The following is a 12640-nucleotide window of genomic DNA, read 5'->3' as shown; positions in this document are numbered from 1 at the left end:
GTAGAGAGAGATTCTTACTAATAATTTTCATTTCGTAATGCATAATTTTCAGCCAGTTGAATTATTCAATAATAACACGCTTAACATTTTTCGTGTTACTTGTCAAACGAGCTATACCAAATTCCGCACGTTGAGGGATATGGGGCAATAATGACGTGGGAGGTCATAAATATAATATAAAAAGCATTGGTAGTAGCAACATGTATCGATTACATTACAAGGGAATAATTGCTATTTACTATATAAATGCATGCGTGTGTGTGTGTTCCATTTTTAATTCACAAGTAATCAACAAAAGATTTTCTCGAGAAAGTTTCAAGTATAGGTGTATTAAGCAAACAACCAAAATACAAGGGAATTACGTGGACTCCAAGGGATTCCCAAGAAAAGAAAAAGGAGATGGAGGAGAGGGGGAGAACAACATGACCTATGGTGACCTATAGCCTATATGTAAAATTTAAGCATTAACTTCAAATTATATAAGAATTTGTATAATTTATTAAATTGATGTGTTTTTATATAATGTAATTTTTATATGCATTTTTAATTTACATTGTGTAAAAGCGCATGTCAGCCTAATAAACGATATTGGAGAAATATTCTCTAATTCATTTTAGAGGAAATCGTTATCCTTTATAGGAGGGTTTGTTTATGGTCATTCCTAAAAGAATTCTAGCGGGGATATTACACTTTTTATTATAAATCATTTACAAACTAATGTGGCTATTCACGTGTCTCTTAAGTCTTATCACATCAACCGCTCAACAATTAAATTTTATAATTACTAAATTTTTTCCATCACTAAAATATTGCCAGGTGAACTTACAATAAAATTGTAATGAAAGCTATAATATCTCAAACATTTTTCTTCCTAAAACTCTAAGGGACAAAAAACAATCTAACGAAATATCATATTGCTCGCCGAAAAAAAAGAGTAATACTATATAATATATTTTTGTTTTACAACTATCTCACAATGTTTACATGATAATCTCAATCAACCATTAATTTTTTTTTAAACAATTAATTAAATCAAGGGTTGATTGAGACTATCACTTTAATATTAAGAGATAAAAATGTGGTTTATAACCTTATTCATAAAAAAAGAAGAGAAAATACAAAATCAATTTATGTAGTTTACCTAATTTACAATAAGTTCTACCTAGTATTAAAAAAAAGGGGGAAACTTCAGTTTAGCTCCCTGAAGAACTTCTACTCGATTTGACAAATTTCTAAACTTTCAAATTTCTCACTTTGGACCCTAGAACTTTCAATTGTTCTAAATGTGGATCCCTCCGTCATATTTTAAACGTTACATGACGTTTATATTCTTGACTTTTGTATAAAATTCAAACTTTATCCTTAATTTCAAAATGTTTTTTTATTTAAAAAAAAAACAAAAATTAGGGATATTTTGATATTTTTTGGTATTTTTAACTGCTAAAATTAATGAAGTGGTCCACATTAAGAGTAATTGAAAGTTCAAGGGTCTAAATTGAGAGATTTAACAGTTTAGGGATGAAGTTTCCCCTAAAAAAAACAACTTATTATTATTATTATTATTATTATTATTTTTTTTTATAAAAAAAAAGAGAGGAGAATTTAGAAAAGTTTGATGGGGGACAAAAAGGTAAAAGAAAGAAGAGAGGGGGGTCAAAAAAGGTAGGCCAGGGGCATTGGGAGTCCATCCACAAAAAAACCACAAGTGAAGAAAGCAATCGAGAAAAGCAAGCCGAAGGAATTAAGGAAAGGTAACAGAAGAAAGAGTGCCGTTGGGGCCTCCGCTTACGTGGCATAGACCATCCCCTTAATCCGGATAAGTAATTCACACACCATTTCTCCCTTCTCGACTCTCAATTCACATTTTATAAACACGCCTTCTTTTCTTTAATCTCTCCAAATCAAAACAACCAAACCCAAACTCTCTCTCTCTCTCTCTCTCTCTCTCCCCCACAAATTCGTTCACAACCAGACTCCTCATCATACGATAGATGTGATGGCTGCGGGAGTGGAGTCGTCGTCGTCGGCGGAGGAGGGGAACCCGGTTGCCCCAGCGATCATGGACGATTCGGCGTCGTTTTCCAACTCTTCCCCAAGATTACCCCCAAGGCTTCGTCGGAGGCTCTTGGAGTGCAAGACTTCTCCCAGGAGTACTGTCGAAGATATCCAAGCCAGGCTTCGCGACGCCGATCTTCGTCGCCAGGTCTCTACTCGCTATTTTCGTTTCTTGAGAAAAACAAATTTTGGATTTTCCCAGTTTTAACCATTTCTATTTTTTTGTCCCAAGATTTTGTTTTTCCGTTTTTTTTTTTTTACGGAGAGAATTAAGGGAAAGAAGTGCTTAATCTTTTATTTATTTATTTTTCTTGTTTTCTTGGTTTGTGAAATTACTTGCGCTTAACTGAGCCAATTAATTCAGTGGATTGCAACTTGGTTAAAAATAGATGACTTTCGATTTCTAATTCATACATATCTTTTCCACGAAAATTTCGGCGACCAATCGGTGTGATAAATCATATACCTGTTTATAATTAATGCTAATATATACTCTGTCTCTGTTATTATTGTTTTTATATTCTTTTTTCACGTCATTTGGATACTGATGAAGTTACGCCTAAATAAAATTAATAAATATTTTTTTTTCCTGTTATTTTGTCGAATAGTTTAGTCGAGTCCATAATTTTTTCAGGAAGCAGATCAAATTTTGATTTTTTATATATTTATTTTTTCATAAAATTTTCCGCAAGCATATATAATATATATATTACTTTCAATATTTTATTTATTTTTTTGGGTCATTGCTTGTGTTAGGTAAGGGTGGGTGTTGTTCTGTTTTGCCCTTTCGGTCGCATGAGCCTCTCTTGTTTGTGTGTTTCGATTTTAGAATGTGACGAAGTCTTGAAATATTTTCTATATTTCTTTTTCTGTCACTTGATTTCTTGTTAAAACTGAATTAAAATTACCTCTTGCTATATATAAAAGAAATTTAGTGTCGTTAATTTTTTTTCTTTCTTTTATTATTATTTTTTTAATGGTTTCAAGACATGCTATACCTTCAATTTTAAGATAATGCTCGCATGGCTTTCTCACTTGGATTCCTCTCTTTAAAACCATTATTTATTCCTTTGACCCTGTGATATTCCAATTTTTTTTCTTCATTTTTTTGAATCTTTTGGTTCATTGGTTTTGGTTTGTATCCTTGCATGAAATTTTTCTTAGAACTTTTTTTTTTTTTTTTAATCTCTCTGAATCCTACACGAGCTTTACAGTGCCATTTTGTTTTGAGTGCAGCAATACTATGAGAAATTGTCAAGCAAGGCTAGACAGAAGCCGAGAAGCCCATCACGGTCTTCGTCTAGCGAGGAAGATCTTGGTCAGCGCCTTGAAGCCAAGCTACAAGCTGCCGAGCAGAAGAGGTAATAATATATGTGTATTGCACAATTTGGTCTGGCAATAATATGTATTTCAATTTTATTTTCTTCTGTATATATGTTCATGATGGGAATACTTGCACATCAAGCTATGTCGTTGTTGCTTAGATTTTTTGTGCATCTCCTTTTTTGATTGTCTACTTGTTATTCCCAATGCCTATTTGTAGTTTTGGGTTGTTTCTGATATCCTCATCCCTAAATTTCTGCTTTATAACTTTGTCACTCTTCAGTGATCTTAATAGCTACTCCATAACCATGTCTACCACGAGTACCAAATTTCAGTTCCGGATGTGACATATTTTCATTTCTTTTAACCTCAAGTATCACTTAGCCAGATAAAAAAAAAAAAGACGAGAGAAAAACTGTATGGGACTGTATGCTATACATGCTAAGGTGGAAGATTAGATCTCATGTCATTCTATGATGTAGTCTATTGTAATGGAGAATACTTTTGCATGTATGACATTTATCGTCACTAAATGAAGTTCACAATTTCAAAACACTGGCAGAATTTTGTGTCCTTATTCATTTCAAAACAATCAGTATGTAATATACTGCTTGTGACTTTTCAACTATATTTAGCCTGTCCATGTACTTGCTGTGCTTTTTAATTTTTTTCTTCTTTTTCCTATCAAACTCAAGAGAAATTCGTTAGATATGGAACTTAAATTGAAAAAAAAAAAGGGGTGTGAAACTTGTAAAGAGATCAATGACTGCTGATTATTGGGTAAGAAGAAGTTGAACTAAGTTCCTGTAAAGACTCATAAATTTTGGCCTCTATGTGATTACTGCAATACTATCTTTATGTATTTGTTAGGTAAACAAAGAACATTTTCCTTATACTGACAAGCACCAAATCTATTTTGCTTCTTGAAGTTCTAGATAATTTGTGCTTTTAAAGTCACTTATTATTGAACCGACAGGCTGAGCATTTTGGCAAAGGCCCAGATGCGCCTAGCTAGGTTGGATGAGTTGCGGCAAGCTGCTAAAAGTGGGGTACAATTGCGTCATGAGAAGGAACGTGAGAAGCTTGGCTCAAAAGTTGAATCACGGGTTCAGCAGGCAGAGGCAAATAGAATGCTTATGCTCAAGGCTTACAAGCAAAGAAGAGCCACACTAAAGGAGAGGTCATCTCAGTCATTATTGCGAAGGATGGCTCGGGATAGCAAATATAAGGAGCGTGTTCGTGCTGCAATTCAACAAAAGCGTGCAGCTGCTGAGATGAAGCGACTGGGTTTGCTAGAAGCAGAGAAAAAGAGGGCACGTGCTCGGATGTTGCAAGTGCGGCGGGTGGCTAAGTCTGTCTCTCATCAACGTGAGGTTGAGAGAAGGAGAATGAGGGACCAGTTGGAAGATCGACTTCAGAGGGTATGCATGTTGTCTGAAGTTAAATTATATTATATACCATGTGCTATTTATTACTTTTTGCTTGGTGTGACCATCATGGGGCTTGATTATTTTTTTTCCCTCATGATTTGTTTTGATAATTGCTAATTCTCATGAAAATATTTCATGATACGCAGGCGAAGAGACAAAGAGCTGAATATTTGAGGCAGAGAGGAAGGCTACATGGTTCTGGTCATGCAAAGTGGAATAAACAGGCTGATCACCTTTCCAGAAAATTGGCAAGGTATACTGCCTGTCATTACTACTTAAGACTTTTTACTTGTAAAAAAAAACCACTACCAAGTTCTTAAACATTGTTGATAATTTTTAATAAAAGCATCAATTTTTTTTTTTTAATAAAAGCATCATGGAGCTGGGTTAACCTCTTTAGCTCTGTATGGCCCTAGTTTCTACTCTTTTTTACTTGTTATGTGATGTTGAGGGGGATATAGTGCTGCACATCTTTTCTGTGCATTTCAGGGCGAGTTTGTGACATTATCTTTTATAGCCTTGATTCATCTGGATGAAAAGATTTATATTTTGTGAACTTTTTTTTTAAATTTTTTTATTATTATTATTTTTTAAATTTTAAAAATTTTCAGGCGGACAATAATGCTACTTAATTTTCTTTTGCTAATAAAGGAATTATTTATAGATGAGTACTACACATACTCCTAAGTGTTCACTCTCTGACGTAGTGGTGAAAATCACTATTAGATGAAATAACAAATGAAAGTACAAGTAGCATTCAATTGTGATTTTCACTGGTACGTCAAGGAGTGAATACTTGGGAGTGTGCACTTGAGAGTATGTGTAGCATTTATCTAATTTATATCCCTTGCTAGTTAGGTGGCTCATTTTGTATACTACTTGTATGCTTAGGAGTTCCTTACGCTTTTATTGAGATTGGTTTATTAATTATCTAAAATTTTTTTTTATCTTATTTATGATTGGACAATGCCATGCATTTTGTAATATTATTGCAATTTTAGTTTGTTGGAGATGAAGTTAAACATATTCAACAGCCTAATGTTATTGTTGAATTAGGTGTGCAAAATTTTTGCAATTTTAGTAGTTTGGATATTAAACATATCCAAGATTATTATTTTTTTGTGGACAAACGACATAGTTCTCATCCTAATTGGCCAGTAAGTTGTAGAAGAAAATGCATATTTCTTATTCTAATTCTGTTGCTTTACTAGGTGCTGGAGGCGGTTCCTTGGGCTGAGGAGAACTACCTTAGCCTTGACAAAAGCTTATGATGCCTTGAAAATTAATGAGTTGTCTGTGAAATCATTGCCATTTGAGCAGCTTGCTGTTCTGATTGAATCATCTGCTACCCTTCAGACAGTGAAAGCATTACTTGACAGGATCGAGAGCCGCTTGAAGGTCTCCAGGGCTGTTTCTGCTGCTAATCATCCATCCATTTTGGATAACATTGATCACCTTCTCAAACGAGTTGCTTCCCCAAAGAGAAGGGCTACTCCCAGGACTTCTATGAGGAACCGAGATGTAAAGAAAGTAGGTTTTGTCAGAGAGGCAGCCAGAAGTCCAGATAAATTATCAAGGTATCCAGTGAGAGTGGTTCTTTGTGCCTTCATGATATTGGGTCATCCAGATGCAGTTTTCAGTGGCCAAGGAGAGCGTGAAATTGCCCTGGCCAAGTCTGCGGAGGAATTTATTCGAGAGTATGAGTTGTTGATAAAGATTATACTAGAGGGGCCCCTACAAAGTTTTGACGAAGAGTCTGACTTCAAATTGCAAAAACGCTGGACCTTCAGGTCTCAGCTTGCAGCATTTGATAAATCATGGTGCTCCTACTTAAATTGCTTTGTGATGTGGAAGGTTAAGGATGCTCAATTGTTGGAGAAGGATTTGGTGAGGGCAGCTTGCCAACTCGAGCTCTCTATGATTCAAACTTGCAAGCTAACTCCAGGAGGAGAGAGTGTTGCTCTTACCCATGATATGAAGGCTATTCAGAAACAGGTCTTGCCCTGGGCCCTTTTATTTATAATCTTTTCTGCAGAAATCACCAAACATCCAATTAAAGTTGTGGTAAATATAGCTAAGTATTTCCAAGAGTTGGGGTGATTTGGAATTGGAAATTGATTTTTGGCTTCTCCACATTTCTTTTTCAATAGAAGTGTGCCTGAAGTAGTCTAATTTAGTGAAGTCTTGTTATAGGCATCAATATCCAACTGTTTTTTTTTTTTTTGATAGTTTTAATTCTGTTTATACATTGTGCTAATTGTTATGTTTGGATTTTTTAAACTGCAGGTTACAGAAGATCAAAAACTGCTGAGGGAAAAGGTGAAACACTTGAGTGGAGATGCTGGGATCGAGCGTATGGAATCTGCTCTATCTGAAACCCGATTTAAATACTTCCAAGCAAAGGAAAGCGGAAGCCCTGTAGATTTGCCGATTACACAGTATATATCTCCAAGCCCACCTAGCTCCTCGAGTGGCCCTTCTTCTGTTGCTACTTCAGAGAAAAGCAGTAATGTGGCTGAGGGCACTGAGAGGCCAAGTCGTGTAGTTCGCTCCTTATTTAAAGAAGATAGTACTTCCCTGCCGAGAGGATTTGGTTTCTCTGCAAACAGAAGCAGTTTGGACAGTCAGCTGGGTTCGTCAGATAAAAAATTGGTCACAGAGAATGAGCTGATTGTAAATGAATTCATCCATGAGCAGCGCCATGATTCTTCTGATAGCTTGAGTGTCACTGATGAAGATGACAATATTAAGGTTAGTAATTAATTTGATTTTTTTTTTCCTCCATATATGCAAAGAGAATTATCTATGTATGCCGTTCTATGTGAATATTGAGTGTAGATAAAAATGCACATTATAGAGCTTATTTTCTTTTTTAGTGTTCTGAAGTTGACTAACTTATTCCCTGCCATACCTATATACTCGATACCCATCAGTAGTGACTGAAACATATCAGAAGCCAATGACCCTTTTTTGTATTCATGGTTATAATTTGTAATGTGGTAATCTTGTTGTTATCTGAGAAAAAAGTGCGGATTTTTTTCCTGTTGGCTGTGTGCAAAAACACAAAATTTACACGTTGGATTTAAAAAAGGACCGACTTTAATACTTTTTCTTGGCTCTTTATTGTGCAGGTGAAAATAAGAGCAACAATGGAGAAGGCTTTCTGGGATGGCATCATGGAATCTATGAAACAGGATGATCCCGACTATGAACGGGTTGTCCAACTCATGAGAGAGGTGAGGGATGAAATTTGCGAGATAGCTCCACAGAGCTGGAAGCAAGAGATTACTGATGGTATTGATATAGACGTTCTCTCTCAGGTAGTAAGCCTTTTATTGCTGCAGCCAGCAATCATTAGTACTGTTATTACTATCATATATCAACATTAACTCATATTTTCTACTGTCCTGAAGGTGCTAAAGTCGGGTAACCTGGATATTGATTACCTTGGAAGGATTCTAGAGTTTGCATTGGTCACTTTGCAGAAGCTTTCCGCTCCAGCTAATGATGATGAAGTGAAGGCTAATCACCAGAAGTTATTGAATGAGTTATTTGAGATTTGTCAAGCCAGTGACGAGTCAAAATTTTCATGTGTAATTGCAATGATCAAGGGTCTGCGTTTTGTCCTAGGGCAGATTCAGGTGTGTTTTCATCTCGGCTTAGCCTGAAAGGAAAGAAAAAAGGCGTTTTGTCATAACTTATTTATAATATAATATACACGTGCTTTTAAAATGTTGAAAAATTAAAATGGGATTTTCTGTATTTTCCATGCACATAGGTAAATTTCTTGGGCAGGCATATACATGATAGGGGAGCTTACTTTCTGGATTATAATTTTGTTGCTGTTGTTTTAGCTGTACTTGCTCTGAGATGCAAAGTTATCACACCAACAGGCAAAAAAATGGAGGGCTTATATTACTAGTTTTAGTCGGACCTTTCTGTGCTTTTTTTAAATGCTTATGCCAATGTTTAGATTAATACAATAAAACAGCTTATGAATTACTGTACGATGTCCTTGATCATCTTCTGATCGTCCATGGCCATTTACTTATTTTTATAGTTAATATGTTGATAGTTATCTTAACTTCTGTAGCCTGGCTGTTTAAAGTAATCTTCCTTTTTTCAGCACTATACACTGTTTAAGGTGCCGTTATACTTTTTTTCTCTTCTATAGCCAAGCTTTGGAGTAGTGACTACGTACCACACTAGGTATTATATGTAGTGCTCATGCTCTGGAAAATCTAATTAAATCATGCAAGCCACTTAAGTATTTAAGTTAATATATTATATGCTCGTGTAGAGATAGTATCCAAAGAGAGATTCTTTTTTCTTTTGGTGTGTTACAGTCTGCAAGTACGACCGTATTTCTTATGATGTGGACCTTTCTCTGACAGGATCTTAAACAGGAGATAAGCAAAGCACGACTAAGAATTATGGAGCCTTTGTTGAAGGGTCCTACTGGCTTGGATTACCTTAGAAATGCTTTTGCCAACCGTCATGGATCTCCATCCGATGCAGATACCTCTCTGCCATTAACGGTGCAGTGGCTTTCTTGCATTTTAGATTGCAAAGATCAGGAGTGGGAAGAACACACAAATTTTCTCTTACCTTTGACAAGCAGTGAAAATTCGACACAAGGGTTTCTTCCTTCCACCAGCCTTAGAACTGGTGGAAGTTTTCTGCTCAAAACAACTGGAAGCCCAATGACTCCTCCTCCTCCTACAAGTACTGGTATGATTTTGGAAAATATGGAAAATATGTTAATTACCGTTGTGAAATCTACATTTTTTACACACTTTGTTTTGTCATTGCATCAGGTAATCAACAACCAGAATGCAAGGGAGAAAAAGTTGACTTACTGGTGAGACTCGGCTTGTTGAAGTTGGTAAGTGGGGTAGAAGGCCTAACACAAGAGGCTCTGCCTGAAACTTTAATGCTTAACCTCTCTAGGTTGAGGTCCGTGCAGGCTCAAATTCAGAAGATAATTGTAATTTCAACCAGGTAAAATGGCTTAGTGACATCGTATGGGAATATATTTTGTTTTGATTGTTTATATATAATGCTAAAACAACAGACATGTTCAATTCTTGAATGAGCTGCTTACTAATCTGAAGTTGTAAAATGCAGCATTTTAGTTTGTCAGCAGACCCTTTTGAGTGAGGCAGTAATAACCAACCCTACAGACATGGAAAATGTATTGTCGAAGTGCGTAGAGCGACTTTCGGATGTATTGGATCGAGATAAAGATGCAGGTATTAAAGAAATTGTTGAAATAATCAGCAAGTTCCCAAGAGATGGTGATGGAATGGCGGACACCGAGAAGGTTCAGTTGCGGAGGGCGGTCATGGCGAGGATGCTAGCAAAGAGCTTGCAAGCTGGGGATCCCGTGTTTGAAAAGGTTTCTCGGGCTGTTTACGTGGCTGCTAGAGGAGTGGTGCTGGGAGGGAGTGGGCCTCATGGAAAGAAATTAGCAGAAATGGCATTGCGGCGAGTCGGAGCTGCTGTGCTGATGGAGAGGGTGGTGGAAGCTGCCGAAGTTTTAGTCGTGGCTGCCACCATGTCGGTTAGTGTTCATGGGCCATGGTATACACATCTGACTAGCTAGTAATATGTGAGGGGATTTGGAAGATGATAAAAGCATTGTGTAGTAGTGCAGAAGCAAATAATAATACACACTTGTATATACTAGTGTGTGTAGTTTGTACATGTGTAAGTATATGTATGTAGTATTATGCGCAATTGTTTGACGTAAAAAAGAACAAGATGTAAATAGTATGTAGACTAATTGAATGAATGCTCTCTCTCTTCTGTATTTATGGGGTGCTTTTGAAGCAAAGAGTATGTAAATTGTATCTAGATTTATAAATAACAGCAAATTTAATATTGCACATTTTACCAGATGCTTTCTTTTTTTCTTGTTTCCCGTTGATTCATTGAGAATGCATGGGTGATTCAAAAATTTGTCCTCTACTTCTGGGCGTCGATTGCGCGCTCATTGGCAATCGAAGATGACAATGCTCGAAGATTCCCTTAATGTTCTTTTCTAGACTGAGCTTGAGCTCTAGCGCGACGAGCTTGATGATGATGCTCGAAGATTCCCTTAATGTTCTTGTCTAGTTGTCTAGACTGAGCTTGAGCTCCAGCGCGTTGTAGGCACGGTCCACCTAGAAAGGTGGGTTCAAGTAATATGCGGAATTAAAAATATGAAGCATGCAAACATTCACTAAATATAATAGAAAGCAGTAAATCAATCAGACACATTTGTGATGAAGATGAAACTTTTTAGAAAACTCTCTAAAAGTAAAGCTTTTTTTGGGGTAGCCCAACTAAATCTATATTATAGACACAATAACATTTACAATCCTTTGTAAATCATACTCTGTAAGATCAATAAGCTTTCAGTTTGTCTCATACCTCAACAATCTTCTTGAAGTGATTCTCCTTTATTGGATCTTCCGATAAACTTCTCATCGTTGATGAATAAACAGCTTCTCAAACACAGCTATAAAGAGAAAATAACTTTGAAGCTCTGAATGCATCTTCTCTTAGCACAATATATAATTTGCCCCCTTAGTTGCTTAGAAAAATTGTGCTCTATAGAGTCATATATATATGCAACTGAGAATTAGGTTTCCTTACTGAAGCAGAAAACCTTATTATGGAAAATTCGCAATAGTGTTCATACGACTGACGGTCTCATTCAAACGAAACTAGGGTTTTATAGAAGTCCAAGCTAAAGTTGGAAAACCTTAATGCGGGAACAACATACTTTCGTTTGGATGGAATTGACTTTCGTTTGGAGATAGCTTCAACCGTTCGGTCGGACTTGCGAAAGCGCAGTGAATGAAGCTCTTGGGTTTCACTATGTACTTCATCCATTCGGACGGTCCTACGAATGGTTAGCGAATGAAGCTCTCTGGTTTTACCCCCGTTCACCACTAGGAATACCTTTAAAGGCTACATTGTGCTTATTAACTTTATTTGTTTATAATACAAAGGTCCCTATTTATAGAGTAATATCTAAATACAAATATAGTAATCAAATTTCCTTGATTTGATTACAATCCCAATATTTGATTACAATCAACCCATAAATAGAGAATATTTGATATTAACATACTATGGAATATACAGAAAATATATTATATATTTTCCGTATATTCTAACAGTGTCAAGCTCTCTTGGAGGATCGTATCCATACCATCCTCAATAGTAAGAAAAACCCATTCTTTTCTTTTTCTTTAATTCTTCTCTTTCTTTCTATTCTGATGATTTTGGGGTGGGTATGTTTCTTGGCTTCTCCATCTTGATCACAAATTATAGTTGATGTTTTCTTGAATTGGGTTTTTGGTGTTTCTTTAATTGGGGTTTTAGGTGATTCTTGAATCGAGTTTTAGGTATTTCTTAGCTTCTATCTTGGTCGCAAGTGTGTTTCTTGAAATCCAAGGCTAATTGAGGTTTCAGGGCTGTTTTGAATTTATTTTTAATCTATTTATTAATTAGACATAAAATTCTGATAGCTATACATGTTTGAATTAACCTTTTCTTTTTTCTTTTTGGGGTTCCTTTTTATGTATAAAAAGTGACTGAATTTCTCAAGTGGAGTAAGCATTGAAGGTGTTGAATCTATCTTCTACTCGGGCCAAAAACGATTCACCTCTTGAAAAGCCTGATAAATATGTATCTTAGAATATTTAGAATTCAATCATTATGTTATTTATTTATGTTGGGTCATGGATCAGTTTCATAAGGTCCAACAGATCCTGAACCCGGTTTCCGCAAGTCCACAGGCCTGACAAGGCCTCGGACGGCTTAGCTCGATGAGGTCTCGG

The 12640-nt window shown here is 36.1% G+C and overlaps 1 protein-coding gene across 2 annotated transcripts; it reads left to right on the top strand.

Annotated features, from left to right (window-relative positions):
• The first annotated feature begins 1856 nt into the window (after positions 1-1856).
• On the top strand, positions 1857-10706 carry LOC132182231 (T-complex protein 11). Of its 2 annotated transcripts, XM_059595424.2 has the most exons (11): positions 1857-2203; positions 3292-3416; positions 4355-4799; positions 4955-5061; positions 6020-6803; positions 7095-7559; positions 7940-8128; positions 8222-8449; positions 9203-9539; positions 9626-9809; positions 9936-10706. In XM_059595424.2, exons 1-11 carry the CDS (start codon positions 1997-1999, stop codon positions 10411-10413), a joined length of 3549 nt encoding a protein of 1182 aa, XP_059451407.2. In that variant the 5' UTR covers positions 1857-1996; the 3' UTR covers positions 10414-10706. The 2 variants fall into 2 exon arrangements, with proteins under 2 accessions (XP_059451407.2, XP_059451413.2); XM_059595430.2 differs by lacking the exon at positions 1857-2203 and having other exon boundaries at positions 3332-3416; positions 4308-4799.
• The last annotated feature ends 1934 nt before the right edge of the window (positions 10707-12640 follow it).

Source organism: Corylus avellana, chromosome 2, assembly GCF_965113065.1.
Source record: "Corylus avellana chromosome 2, dhCorAvel1.hap1.2, whole genome shotgun sequence".
NCBI lineage: Eukaryota > Viridiplantae > Streptophyta > Magnoliopsida > Fagales > Betulaceae > Corylus > Corylus avellana.
The sequence above is the reverse complement of the archived record's forward strand: the minus strand, read 5'-3'. Positions and strand labels throughout refer to the sequence as shown.

Coding starts and splice junctions, on each gene's coding strand:
- LOC132182231 (XM_059595424.2), top strand. CDS start 1,997: ATGGCTGCGGGAGTGGAGTCGTCGTCGTCGGCGGAGGAGGGGAACCCG. Junction 4,800..4,954: donor TGGAAGATCGACTTCAGAGG/GTATGCATGTTG, acceptor CATGATACGCAG/GCGAAGAGACAAAGAGCTGA. Junction 8,129..8,221: donor ATATAGACGTTCTCTCTCAG/GTAGTAAGCCTT, acceptor ACTGTCCTGAAG/GTGCTAAAGTCGGGTAACCT.